At 33.4% G+C, this 14717-nt stretch overlaps 2 protein-coding genes across 5 annotated transcripts; both read right to left on the bottom strand.

Annotated features, from left to right (window-relative positions):
* Nucleotides 1-2900: 2900 nt before the first annotated feature.
* On the bottom strand, nucleotides 2901-4442 carry LOC123199037. Its single transcript, XM_044613831.1, has one exon. The coding sequence runs from the start codon at nucleotides 4320-4322 to the stop codon at nucleotides 3126-3128; it is 1197 nt and encodes a 398-aa protein (XP_044469766.1). The 5' UTR covers nucleotides 4323-4442; the 3' UTR covers nucleotides 2901-3125.
* A 4063-nt stretch (nucleotides 4443-8505) lies between these two features.
* Nucleotides 8506-14510, bottom strand: LOC123199313 (CLK4-associating serine/arginine rich protein). 4 transcript variants are annotated; one of them, XM_044614249.1, is made up of 13 exons: nucleotides 14230-14510; nucleotides 13986-14024; nucleotides 13744-13889; nucleotides 13458-13533; nucleotides 11463-11748; nucleotides 11252-11361; nucleotides 11090-11137; nucleotides 10789-10989; nucleotides 10428-10529; nucleotides 10124-10257; nucleotides 9880-10021; nucleotides 8802-8923; nucleotides 8506-8730 (listed from the first exon to the last, which is right to left on the bottom strand). In XM_044614249.1, the coding sequence occupies exons 1-12, from the start codon at nucleotides 14424-14426 to the stop codon at nucleotides 8806-8808; spliced, it is 1599 nt and encodes a 532-aa protein (XP_044470184.1). In that variant the 5' UTR covers nucleotides 14427-14510; the 3' UTR covers nucleotides 8506-8730; nucleotides 8802-8805. The 4 variants fall into 4 exon arrangements, with proteins under 4 accessions (XP_044470184.1, XP_044470183.1, XP_044470181.1 ...); XM_044614248.1 differs by having other exon boundaries at nucleotides 8802-8926; nucleotides 14230-14509; XM_044614246.1 differs by having other exon boundaries at nucleotides 8810-8926; nucleotides 14230-14509.
* Nucleotides 14511-14717: the final 207 nt, after the last annotated feature.

Raw genomic sequence — 14717 nt, 5'->3', positions numbered from 1 at the left:
TAAAAATAAAAAAGGAATAGAAGATATTGACGAAAAATATCTTTTCATAATCTAAATCAAAGATAATTTGTCTTCTCTTCCACCTGGTTTTTCTCATTTCCGTTTTTTATATTAATATTTTTATTTAAAATATTAATATATTTAATAATTTTAAATTATTTATATTTTTATTATATATATTAGAATAATTAACATATATTATTTGTAACATTTAAAAGAATAAATTAATTTTATTATTTAATATATTTATATTATATTTAGAAGATATCTAAAAGAGATTTTTTTTCTGTAAAGAGGAGATAAAGAATCATTTTTATCCCTATAATGAGGACAAAGACAAAGACAACGGTGGAGTATTTGATCCCATCTCCTCCAATTGTCTTCCCTAATTGCATAAATGTTTTCTTCTAAAAAAAAAAAAACATTAACTAGACACCCATAGATAATCATTAACACCCAACCAAATTTCAAATATTTCAAACGTTTAATCTCTTTTAATCTTAAGCAAATCATGTTCTTTTTTACTACAAAGGATGATCAGGGCAAGGGGGCATATATATATATATATATATATATATATATATATATATATATATATATATATATATATATATGAATTATGAAGACTTTTAAAAGCTGTTATATGAGCAACCACAAGTCAACAACAAGCAATATAATCGGTGCTTGTCCGTGAAGTATAAACAAGTTGTCAAAAAGTATCCTATAATGATTGAGAATGACGATGATCTTGCATTCTTCATTGACATGCAACTTGGGAATGTTATTCTTCGTTTGCGGTACCAATTGTATCAACACTGGGTTGTCTAATACATAACGAGGGCCAATACTTAATGAAGAACATGCACCTGAATGTAAACACTAATGTGAGCTTAGGATTGGAGATTGGGCAAGATGTTGAAATGACGACATTGATACAAATTGTCCCCTATTAAAGAGAAGAGGATAGACATATCCACTACCTAACCCAATTGACTCACACATATCAATACAGATATGAAAGATACGAAGGTGTTAGAATGCATCTTGATAATAGACACGCTCCTGATTTGCAAATCTGTTTACAAAAATCTAAGTTGGAAAAATATATTTCAACAACCTATTTAAAATAAACTTTTAACCCAATCATAATACTCTTAAATCTAGCAAGAGGAATGTCAACAACTCACATCACCTTTACTCCTTTGGGGTTGAACCAATTAAACCGAATAGATAAAATCTCAAATCTAGTGATCAGTCGTATAACTATTGAATCAAGTTAATCAAGAGTATTATCTTAGTATGTCACTAAACAACTTAAACCTTAACTCTCTACCCTGAAGTCACAACCCTTTATTAACCAAGCCTATTTTCCAAACAACAACTTAAACTATATCGAAACTTTCATTCAATAAAAGTATGTGTACAAACAATATGTATAAACGATAACATATCGTTATATAATTAAGTTATTTGAATTAAAAATAAAACACCACTCAATCACATGGTGACTTATCATCAATTGTGTATAAATTTAAGTTTATTATTTGTGCACATAATATTAGTATTTTTAAAAATGGATCGAATCTATCAGTTTGACCGATTAAATTATGAACCAGTTAATAATCTAGTTTGATTTATATATAAATATTGATTTGTTTGAAATTCAACCAAACTCTGTAAATATATTGAATCGAAAAAACTATTTAAAATTAATAAAACTGGATTTACATAATACATATTTAAAACTATGTTTTATGCTTAAAAATATCATTTAAGAAATAATATTCTATATTATTTAACAATATATAATAATTTAATAATATATTAAATTAATTAATTAATTAATTGATGGAATGATTGAATAAAAACCGATAAAATATCCTATTGGATTTAAAAAATATTGCATAATATTAGTCACTTCAAAAAAACCTATTTTCGAGAAAAGTGTTAGGTTAAATTAGGACATGGTCAATTGGGTGTGGGTGTGCATATAGAGGGGGTGTTCTCACGTTGCAACTTTTGACACTTCGTAATTTGGTATTTGCCAAAAACTACGCCCTACAATAATAATAATAATATTCACCTCGTTGTTATATCCCTTAAAAGCTAAACGCTGAGAAAATTTCTGTCCTCTGCAAAACCTTTATTTTTCTTTTTCAAATTCCAAGAAAATTCAAAATATCCCAATCTTAAAATGCTTTGTGTTTTTTTTTTTTTCCCTTAAAAGAAGAGATTTTCCCACACATTTACCCATTTCACCTGCCACCACCGCCACGCCTGTACGTGCGATTTAAGTGTTCTCAAATTCATAACATTTTCCCGGAAAACAACCAAGCTGGAATATTGGTTTTAATATAATCATGTAATCCAAAACGACAACGTTTAGAATGCTTGTAACGTAATAATGATCAGTAAGGTGATCTGGCACACCCAACGGACTGAGTGAAGGGCAGGTTTGAATCAAATTTATTTAAATTTGAAAATAAATTTGAAATTATGCTTAAATTTAAAATTTTAATATTTTCAAATTCAAATACAAACTTAACAGATATTCAATTAAACAAACTTACAAATTTATAAAAATCTAATCTAATCCAATTAAAACGATATCGTTTTATCTAATATATAGTAAAATAATATTGTTATAATATTGAATCGAACTTAGAATTTAATTTGATTTAAACTCAAATTCGATTCCTCTAAAACAAGTCAACATCAATATCTTTAAGAAAAGCGTGGTACCTTTCAAATTAAGCTAAATCTGAATTTAGATAAATTTAATTCGATTCGAATCTACCCTATACTCAATTCACCTCTTTGTACTCAACAATTAAAGAAAAGCTTTCTTAATTAAATTTAATCGCCCCTTAATAACCAAAAAATAAAGAGCTACGCATTCATACACGTAACATTTTTTTATTTAATAAAATTATTTATATTTATATTTATATATATATGAATAATTATGTAATTTTAGCCCCCTTTGTTTCATAGTACAACAACATAGCGTTTCCCCCGATATTTCCAATTTCTATTTTTTACTCCAAAAAGAAAAAAAATTATAACAAACCCCGACACCTTAAAATTATAAAACAAAAATAGAAAAATAATCTCTTCATTCCGTACTATGACCGGCAAACTGACTCAGCCAGTTTCCCAATTCTTTCTACCAGTTCAGGCGACAGCTTCTTTGTTTGTTTTCTTTCCTTTTCCGGTCGAAAATCAAACCCGAAAGCATCTGAAACCTCCTCGGAGGTCCAACCGGATTTTCGGAGCGAATCTGAAAACCGATCCGCTTTCAAAAGCAAAGCATCCAAAACCGATTGATTGTCTAATAGAACCATTTCTCCTTCGAAAAAACCTGAAGCTGAAACGTTTACTATATCCACAATATCGGACTCGCTCCACCCGCCTTCCCTTAGGACCGACCCGATCTGGTTAATGTAATCCTCAACCCACTTTGGTATTTCGGATCTGGGCATTTCAAAAAATCTCTCCGGCGACGAACAAGAAGACGACGACGAGGAGTTTCTACGGCGTCGATCAATAGCTGCATCACTCCAGAACTCGACCCATCTGGGAGTCCGAGACCCGGGACCCGTATCCAAGCTTCTCCGTGAAAAATTTGAAGATGATCCAGCTGTCTTTTCACTAACCGTTCTCTGCTTTTGAAGAATCTGTGCGTCGGTCTCGGAACTCCGAAACAACGACTCACGTTCGAAAAAATCAGATAGATCGAAACCGCAACAAAAAATCCGATTCTCATCGACGAAAAATATCGGGTTACCAGCTAAAGAAGGGTTACAAGGAATGTAGCGATGGTTGAAAATGGGTATCAACAGTGGAGCTCTTTTGAGCGCATTTCTCGCGACCCGCAAAGCCTTCTCCGGGTCAGCGGGCCGTGCACCCCAAGATTTAGACCAAAGTGCATTACGAGCAATTTGGAAACAAATAGCAGCGATCGGAAGATCAAGCAACGCGCGGAGGTGGAACCGCGCCGATCCGGCAGCGCGCCAGTCAGGGAATCCAGGACCCAGAGGCAAGCCAGAGGAGAGTACGGCGCGGAGGTCAGGAGGAAAAACGAAGCCAAACTCGGCTTCGGCTCGTGCAAACTCGGCGTCAGATAGACCGGGCTGAACAGGGATTCCGGAGTTTTTTAAATGGGTGATAACTTTATCAGCCAAAGAAGAGAAGGAAAGAAGACTGTTGCGTGCAGGAAGAGAATTAGAAGGGGAAGGGGCAGCTGCACGGGCTGATAAACGGCGTAAGCCAGCTATGTGAGCCGGGTTGAGACCGGTGATTCTCCGGTCGACATCAACCATTTTTTAGCGTGGGATATTTTTGTGAAAAGAGAAGATTGAGGAAATAGATTGAGCAGAAGAGGAAGTTTTGTTTGGTAAGGACAGGTTGGGTATTATTATGAATATGGAAGGAAGGCATGTATTAGAGAGTGACAATTTGTGCTTAAAAATAGAAATTAAATTGGAAAGGCCAAATAACTATTTTCCACCATAACTTTGATGAATTAACAGTGTTTTACCCTTTAAACCTGAAAAACTCATTTACCTATCCATCATTTAGTCCCAATCATTCTATATAAATACACTTTTTGATACATAATATTATGCAATTAAATGATGTTAAATATGATATGTGTATCAAATTATATATCTAAAAATATGTACGTATTACATTGTTCTTTGTTTTATTATAAATTACTAATTTGGTTTTAACAATTTTTTCTTTTTTATTATAATTACAAAAAAATACTCTTAACTAATTTTAAATCTTAGTTATAATTATAGTATATTGTTTTATTACTTTTATTTTTTTAAGGAAATTTTTTCAATTTTCCCAACAAAGAAAATAATTTTCATTAACCCAAGTGAATGATGGATAAACAAAAGACTTTGCAAACTTAGAGGTGAAAAATGTAATTAATCAAAGTTTGGGAGGAAAAAGTGATTGGATCAATTGATAGGTCTAATTATGCCAAACTTTTTTTAGTGATGATGGGACCCAAAGCAAGCAAATGATGAATAAACTTGACACAATCATAATCCCATGTCACATTGTCATTTTCTTGGTCATAATTTTGTGCATGTTTCAAAAGGAAGGGGCATTGAATTAGCATCCTAAGTACCATGCTAATTCTTATCATCCAAGCATTTTGAGACATGATTTTTATGATCAATCATAACCATAAAATGGGAGTTTGGAGTAATAATTCTTCAAAACCTTATGTTATATAATCATTTTTTTTATATAAAAACATTAGTATAATCAGTGTTTTTAAAATCGGATCGAATCAACTGATTCAATCAGTTAAATCATGAACTAGTTTATAATTCAGTTTAATATTTATATAAATATTGATTTGTTTAAAATTCGGTTAAACTTGGTAAATCCATTAAACCGAAAAAAACTATTTAAAATTAACAAGAACAAGTTTACATAGTATTACACAATTTTTGTTTTATTAATACTAAAAAAATATATATAATTTTAAGATTTTAATTGAATTAATAATAAATTTTGTTATTATGTAATTGAGTGTCAATCGTTTAATTAACATATTTAAAATTATATTTTATGTTTAAAAAATTTGATAAATGTTGATACTATTCAAAAAATATATAATAATTTGATAATAGATTGAATCGGTTAGTTATTTAATTGAATTGATCAAAATACAAATCAGTGAAATAACTAGTTAGATTATCACTCTGATTAAAATGACTGGGTATAATTTTAACAATAACGAACTAACGGAGGACGTTTTGTCGGTTGGTGGGAAAGAAAGGGAAGAGACGAAGAGAATGAGAGTTTGGAGAAATGAAGCAATAAGATCACCTTCCTTTTACCTTCCTATTTGTTCCTATTAACTAAAAACAAAATCACTAGCTTACTCCCTGCCACAGTAACATTAAAAACATTATTATGGAAATTTTCAATTACTAAAATTACTATATTACCCTCTTATTGAAATTAAGAAATTATTATGAACACCTTATATAAATGCTAAATTATCGAAGTATCCTTACCACTTTATGACTTAAACCCCCGCAAAATATTAGAAATGAACCAACATTAAAAAAATTATGTTTTATTTAGTATTTACTTCTAAGGGTATAATTATCATTTTTGAAATTATCAAAGGGTATATTAAAATTTAAAAATTTCAAAACACTTTTAAACTTTTTTGAAGTTTCTAAAACCTTTAACAAATTTTATTAACATCCCTCATATTTATAAAAAAAAAATTTTACCCCTAAATATACTTCACTTTGAAAACTCAGGTGAATAATGAACTGTCTTACCCTTTTACTTAATATAACTCACTAGTGAATGATGAAGGAAAAATTAGTTTTTCAAAACTCAGGTGATACTTTTTATTAAAGCAAATCTTGGGTGGAAACGGCAACAAATGTAACATGTTCAAACGGCTAATTTCTCATATTGACCTCGCGATTCTTGAGGAAAATTGAAGGACTCTTGATTGGCCTAGCTAGCTACCATGTGAGGGTGCCCTTTTTACACTAAAATAAAATTTATTAAACGTTTTATAAGACTTTTAGTCTTAATCATTTGGTCGGTTGTACTAATCTAAGTTTGTTGAGTAGAATATTGTCATAATCAATTGGCAATTCCCCAATTTACAAGTTTCTATTTTACTGCAGTTTTCCAATACTAGTTTGAGTGGCAAATTAAAATATAAAAATATGATTATAGATTCAAAAATTACGATTGATATAATAGTTATAAAATCAATTACTGAATCTAAAATTTATCTAATTGATAGAGTTATTTCAACTCTCAAAAAAATGATTCTACGAAACTAAAGTTTCCTTATTAAAAAAAAACTTTATCACATTTTCAAAATTAATTTCTTTGTAATGAATTAAATATTTTCTTTTAAACTTTACAAAAATAAAAAAAGAGAGAGAATTACAAACACTAACTTAAAAATATAAAACTCTCATGTATGAGTTTAAACTGGAGTTTATTTGAATTGAATTTTTTTCCTATTCGTTCGAATATAACTTATTTTTTAACTCGAATAAATTAGACTTGAATTTAATCCCGGCCTCTTCTATCAATTAAAGAATGCAGTGTCTTTGTATAAGAAATCAGCTCAGCAGGCAAAGAGGGAGTTCGATATGTAATTGATTGGCACGGGTCATCCTATAAAGGTTGAGATATTAGAAAATTGAAGTTTCTAAGATAGAAAGTGATGGATGGGAATATATAGACATCAAGCAATGGATGATTCTTTCATCCAAGTACACAAATTGTGAAGCAAGCTTTTGGGTTAATATTAAAGTATAAAATAAATAAAGGAAGTTGATGAATAGGGATGGATGGGGTAGGGGAGTCCTTCTTTGCTGACCCCTCAAGGTGTGAGTTGATGGGTTGGTGTTTTCTCTTTCTGTCTCTCTCAAATCCAAAAGGCAGATATTCTGTGCAAAAGAAATGGCAGATATGAATGTAGATATTAGGGTAAAGGTAGGGAGAGATGAATGAGTATGAAATATTTTATATGAGAAGCGTGCGTGCGGTGTGATAAGGATGTAATGGAAGGAATAAAGTAACTAGGTTTTACAATTAGATGCATAGCTGGTTTTCATTGCTTTTCTTTTTTCTTGATACATCAAATAGAAATAGAAAGGTCTTTCATAAATATACAAAGATGTTTTCTAAAGCAACTTGGATTCTTCTCTCCGAAGCCATTTTTGTCACTTAGTGAACTCTTAAAGGGTAAGAAACCAGAAGAAATCTATCTGAATTGGAATGCTATTTCAGAACCAAACCAAATAAATAAAACTTTAAATCTAATGGCATTTTAAAATAGATTTAAACTTATCTTTTCGTGTATATGAAATCCCCTTCCTATCCATTGAAAAAAACAACATAATGCCATTAGCAGGTTTAATTTGGTCATTTTCCCCTGATTCCTGTTAAGATAATCTGACTAGGGTAAATTGAAATCCTGTCCAATCTACTTGTCATATCAGAATCAAACATATACGAGAGAAGCTTATAGGAGTGGCAGAGGCAGACTACACCGGGGATTCTTCACTGTCCCCCGCAGCTCTCCAACTCCAGACAAAAATCATGTCCCCCAACGCTAAACTTGGACATCATGTTTCCCCAATCACAATTCTAACTTTCTACTAATTCTTGTTCCCCAAAACCACAACTTTGGTCTGAAAGGCTAGTTTGAATGTCTTAGATTCGAATGCCAATGAATTACCCGTTACAATGATTATTAGACCAATAATTAGATATAAAATTTTACTTATTTAAGATAATTAATTTAACCCTAAAAAAATAATACAACTCGAATAAGATCCTTGTTAAAAAAAAAAAAAAATACACACAACTTTGCATTGCACCTCCACAAAATCCCTTTAATATTGTAGGAGGCCAATTATTGCAGTAAAGACAAGCGCAACATCATGACGAAAATCTTATACTAATACGCCACAATAATTAAAAAATATATATCCCAATGGTCAATTTCATTATATTAGATTCAACTACGTAAAGCAATCAAACCGTTTACCCATGAACATTGTTGATTCACACTTTTCCCTACTTTCTACCTCTACAACATAAAGTGTCTATGTTTTTAAGTACATGGATACAGCTACTTCCGAAAAAAGAAACCAGGCACACCACAAACATCATGCAATACTCCTCTCTCAGTGCCTTGAATGGCTTTTTACCCTGTAAGGTTTGACATATGAATCAGATACATAACAACACATATAACTCCAATCAAGTATCTTTAGAACAACCTGGTCACCTGGGTGATCGAGAGCGAGTACGTGAACGAGTCTGAGGAGAAGTGGGTGAGCGTGATCGAGAATAATATCTTCGAGAGCCTCTGCTCCTACTTGGACTTCTGCTATACCTGTATCTTCTGGGAGAAGAACACATAATGAACCAATAGAAATGTACTTCTTTAGCTGTTAATGCGACCTTCTTTACTTAACTACAAAAGGAATGACTGAAAAAAGTAATATAGAGAATGGCATACTTACACATGGACTCCAGATCACTATATAAACTAGAATCACCTCATCAACAGTCTTAAAGAACACAAAAACATAGGTACAAAATTGACCCAAACATGGATGGAATGAGCTCATATTCTTTAGGCAAACCATAGCTAGCTGTGTGATAACTGATATATAACATGGGATGCAGTCATCGCATAAATGTTTTGCTCCTATTCATTTACAACTTTTCGGCATTCAACTTATTTCAGAACTATAAACTGGACCAGACTGGACTTAGCAGAGCCCAAAGCCAGGAACTGGAACAGAATGTGGTTCTCCAGGCCTAGGCAGCAGGCCCATGGACAGGCAGTAAAGATAGCTATACAAACAAATAAATAAAACAATGTGATTCACCAGTTTTATATAACAAACACGTTGAAGGTTCTCATGTAATCTTCACAGCTCAAAAAAGAGAAAGGGTAAAAGCAGAAAGAAATACAGCCCATATCATGGAGGGCCCAGTCAATTTTAGTTCAAACATCCCAAGGGCCAGCTAGGCTTGACTATAATGGGCTGGCCAGGCCATGCCAAACCATTTACATCTCTATCCAAACTTATTACAAAAACTAGAGATTAATAATTATAGGTATAAATTTAACCAACTTTAATCCATCTTGGAAGTATTTTAAATCACTGTTGACACTATTAGTTTAACCAACTTTAGTCCATGCTTGTTAGCTATCAGGAGATAATTCTGCTCTTCATAGCAGTCATAAAATTTCTGTAAATACATTGACCACAGAAGAATATATAGATAAAACAGTACATTCACATGTCAGAAGTTGCTTGACCTGCACAAGGCATTATGGAGTACCTTGGAGGAGAACGACTATAACTTCTGCTGCGGCTACGACTTCGTCGCCTGGTACTTAATCGGCTTGTTTCAGCAAGTTTTTCCTGCCTATGCCGCTCTTGCTCCCGTTTCTTAGCCATTTCAGCAGCCGTATCCTTCTTAACTACAGAAACAAAAAGCATCACTTACACTCCACGCTTAATATCAAATACAAACATGTGTTAGAGCTATTGTGCCCCTAAAAATAAAAATCTTTAGGTCATACTTTGTTTGTTCAACTGATTGCTCATAATCCTTTTTAGCCGCTCCTGAGGTGTTTCTTTCTTCTCACCCAATGGTTGTTTTGAAGAACCACCAGAAGCACTTGACTTGGTTAACTTTGACAAAGCTGAAGATGAGCTGTGAGGAAGAAAACATTTCAATGATAGACAATCAATTCATTAAAGATGAATAAACATATTATACATAAATAAGGGATAAAAAAAGTTACTATCGTGTCAAGCATTACATCAAAACTGAAGGAAGTGGAAAAAAGACTGGAGGCCTTAGCCTGATGGTCCAATGAGTACCTTACTACTGGTTTTGGAACTTTTGTGACCTTTTCCTTATCAAGGGATACACCAGATGCTGGATCAACATGCAATGCCTCAAGGATATGACCAGATGCTGGCCTGCAGGAAAGTAGAAGCATTAGAGATACTGAATTGACAATTCTAACTTGGAAGAAATTTAAAAATTCCATTTCAGGGAAAAACAAGCTTCAAAAGGAAGCTTCCTTCCCTCCCTCTTGCCAGTTATGCTGATAAAATCTAAGCCTGATCTACTCTAAACCAGAAAAGTTTGTCTCAGGCAACAATATGGGGATAAGCTGCAGCAGAGTAAAGACTGTCCAATCTATCTTTGCAAGAATTAAAGGTCCAGTGCCCCGACCGGTTCAAAACATCCGCCCGGGTTGGAGATGGTGGTGGAGAAAATCCTTCAAGCTTTGGTGCATCCCCATCGCCAGTGCCCCCAAATTCAGTAATATACTCTATTCTAGGGGTCCTCAATTTGCCTCGATGCAAATCATCAGAATGCCCCCCACGAGCATGGCGCCTCGAGTATGATGGGGAGCGAGATCGTGATCTTGATCTGCATAGAAGAAGCACAACTGAATTAATATCAACACAACTCCATTCAGGTGAAAAGTAAAAAACAGAACAACTTGTAAAAACACCTATGACAAGCATACCTTCGAAATCGAGGATAAGCTTCATAAGTTGGACTTCTTCTAGGCTCCCTGCATTTAAAATATGGTAGCAACATTAAGATAAAACTATTATCATACTCAACCAATTTGTTATAAGATATCTGATTTCTTAAATTTTGGAATAGAAATTTTTTAGACTTCTACCGGTATGGATCATGATGGAGCACACGTGTTCCAGTAATCCGTGCAGCTTCTCGTTCCCTTTCCCTTTCTATTTGAGAAGCTTTTCTTCTTTCCTTGCGACTCAACTTCCTCTACAAGTTCAGAATTTTAGATCCGATTACACAAAAAAGAAGCCCTATGTAGCACAACCCAATTAAAAAGTGAATCCGATTCACAGTTGTCATGAACTTACAATTGCAGGATCACCTTTGATTGCTTCCTTTTGTCTTTTTTCTTCCTCTTTAGCCTTTTTATCCATATACACAAGCCAACCATACCTTTTTACTCCAAATTCTTTAGCTATCTTATCCATTCCTTCATCATTGCTATCATCACTGTTGAAGTACTCCTCATCCTCCTCCTCATCTTCATCGTCTTCATCATCTGAAAAATTGGTATCCTCGTTTCCATTTCCATCATACGAGAAACCAACTTGCGAATATGAACCCTTACTCACAGGAGGCTGTGACGGTGGAGGTCTACCATACATGCATATAAAGACAACATGAAAATATATTTATAATGGTCATATATAAGTTAAAAGTAGCTAATATAAGCTAACACTAAAAATGATGGTAAAAACTAAGGGATGCACCGCATTAGAAAAAGGCACGACCCACACATTTGCAGGTTGCGTCAAGGGCCTTAGTGTCCAACTTGAGGGTTGGCCCAACACAACCAACAAAAAAATAAAAAATTATATATATAATATGACAAGCTGGCCCATGGAGGTATGGCCTAGGGGCCCAAAGCCATGCCTCAGAACTTGCCATGCTACATGCTGACATGACCAGCATTAAATATATAAAATATGACAAGCTGGCCCACGAAGGCTGGGCCTAAGGACCCAGAGCCATGCCTTGGACCTTGCCATGCTACATGCTGACATGACCACCAAAGCCCGCTTTTTGGCGAGCCTTGGCACAAGAAGACGCATGGGCACAGCTGGCTATGCCAAATTCAGCCCATGTCTAGTAAAAACAAATTCAGAGCACATTTTGACAAGGATCTCATTGACATTAAAATCCAATAAGAAAGAAAATGAAATTATTTTCCAAACTAGAACACTAAGGTAGTTTTTTATTCAAACAAATCGACCATGGAATGAAATAGGCATTTCCCCTTCTCCATCTAGTTTCAAAAAACAGGAATGACCATTCCTTCTAGGATTTCTTTTCATAGTTTCAAGCAATGTTTTATCTTATACAGTAGCTAAAAAACTTTTTTTATTTTTTGTGTACTATATCTATGACAAATAACTTTTATAATTGAACATAGAGATTTGATTAAAAATATTAAATTTATCACTTAAGGTGAACAAAGAAAGTAAGTTTCACCATTAAGGCTCTGGTCAATATAACTTGGATATAAATTATAAAACTTTCAAAATAAGAGTCTTTTCTGTCAAAAGAGCATATATATGATTCAATTGTAATTGATCAAATCCCATAACCATTTTGATGATTAATTCAAACCTTGTTCCCCACTTGATTTCATTCCTGACCTCTATGTCTATCTTGATTTCTCTCCAACCGTCAAATGCAACCTACCAATCTTACTCTAAAGCAACTTGAAAAGGATTGAACAAACATTATCTTGAAAGCAGTAAAACCACAATACTATGGGGGAAACCACATCTCTTGAACTTAATCATCATTATGTGTAATTAGATTGAGCTTCCACAACAAGTTTTCGGATAGCCATTTCCTAGAATTTGACCAGCAAAAACTTTTCTTTTCCTCTTAATTGTAAGAATTCCAAGGAGAAAAAAATAACAGCAAAGAGTTTTCTTGGAAGGTCAGTTTCTTTGAGCTATAACCCGTGATAAACATCCACGATGTGGAGTCATTTTCAACTTTTACACACATTCAAATGAAGAAATAGATGATAATCTACCATCCTCACACAATTCCATGCCAAAGGCAACTCATACAGTATTACAAAATCACAAAACTGGTAGAAGCTAAGTTTTTCATCTGATTGACACAAAGCATTTGGTCAAGCAATTTATTTTTAAATACAATGCTCCGAAAAAAACTAAATCTCTAATAAAGTATATTTCATATATTAAATTTCAATTGAAATTATAGTTCTAAACTTACTAACATATAAAAAAGCAGCCTGGTCATAATAATTATATCCAATCAGTCAGAAAAATTAAAAAGTGCAAAAAAATAAAAATAAAAACCTGTCCAAAGCAAACAATGCAGCAGCCTTTGTTTCCATTTCTTGGTTTACATGCTGCAAACCCTCCTCATCTGTAACTGCAAATTTACAAAATATGCTCTTATAAAAAATCTCAAATTGACACAGAATAATACTGAATAAAGGTTCAAAATTGAAAACAGTAAAACCGAAAAACAGAAAAACCCTTGTCATCTCTTGTGTTCTCACTAACGGAAGGTTACCACAACAGCATACTTAATAAATGTACATGAATTTAATACATTTATCAAAAATAAAAAAGTACCGACATCCTCTACGTCGATGCTTAATTAAATCCCGATATCGCTCAAAATTAACAAACTCTTCTACTTCTTCTTCTTCTTCTGACTTTTCTTGCGCACGTAAACGTTTCACAGGTTCCCGTATGAAATCTAGAAGAGCCCGCCCATCAAATCTATATAGACAATGGAACTAAAATCTCAATTCACCAACTCTCTATGTACCCAATTTATCCAGTGAAAGATATGTCATAAGGGACAGAGTTTGATACCTGTCAATCATAACATCCTGTTTTCCATTCCAAGGTATCCTACAACAGAAGTAAGGAACTTTATCAAAAACTATTTTCAACAACAACGATGCAAGCAGAACGGAGAAAATTGAAACAAAATAAAACCAACATTTAGATAATAATACAGCTTTAGTAAAACTTGAACGGACTAATTACCATAATTAGGTAAATAATAATAATAATAATAAAGTGATAAATAAAACTCTAGAAAAAAGGGTCTTACAGGCCTTGCTGGTCTTGAGTGGCCTGGTAGAGGCCATCGTCACGATAGATGCGACAACGCGACCCGATAACCTGAATGGATTGCTGAGGATCGCCGCGCCGCTTCGCCAAAAAGACGGCACGTCTCTGTGCTCGCTTTCGAGCCGCGTCCATCATGTCGTGCACCTTCCTCTCCGATCTCCTGGCCTCGTGCCACATCTTCAACAATTTCCAAACTCAAACCCTAACCCTAGACTTTCACTAAGCAGCTTCAATTATACAAATTTGATCCACCAAATCAAATATAGTTCTGTTTTATGGCGAACGTGACTTACCTACGGATGTTATATTTTGATCTGGACCGTCCGTGTCAGCATCAAAATGGGGTCCATGGAACACCAGCGTCAAGTTTTTCCCTAAAAATACGTGTAACTAATACATATTTAATATTTATAATTTCGGTATACAATAATTTTAAATTAAAAATAAATAATATTTAATTATATAATA

Source organism: Mangifera indica, chromosome 16, assembly GCF_011075055.1.
Source record: "Mangifera indica cultivar Alphonso chromosome 16, CATAS_Mindica_2.1, whole genome shotgun sequence".
Lineage (NCBI taxonomy): Eukaryota > Viridiplantae > Streptophyta > Magnoliopsida > Sapindales > Anacardiaceae > Mangifera > Mangifera indica.
Note: the sequence above shows the minus strand (reverse complement) of the source record. Positions and strands in the feature narration are given on the sequence as shown.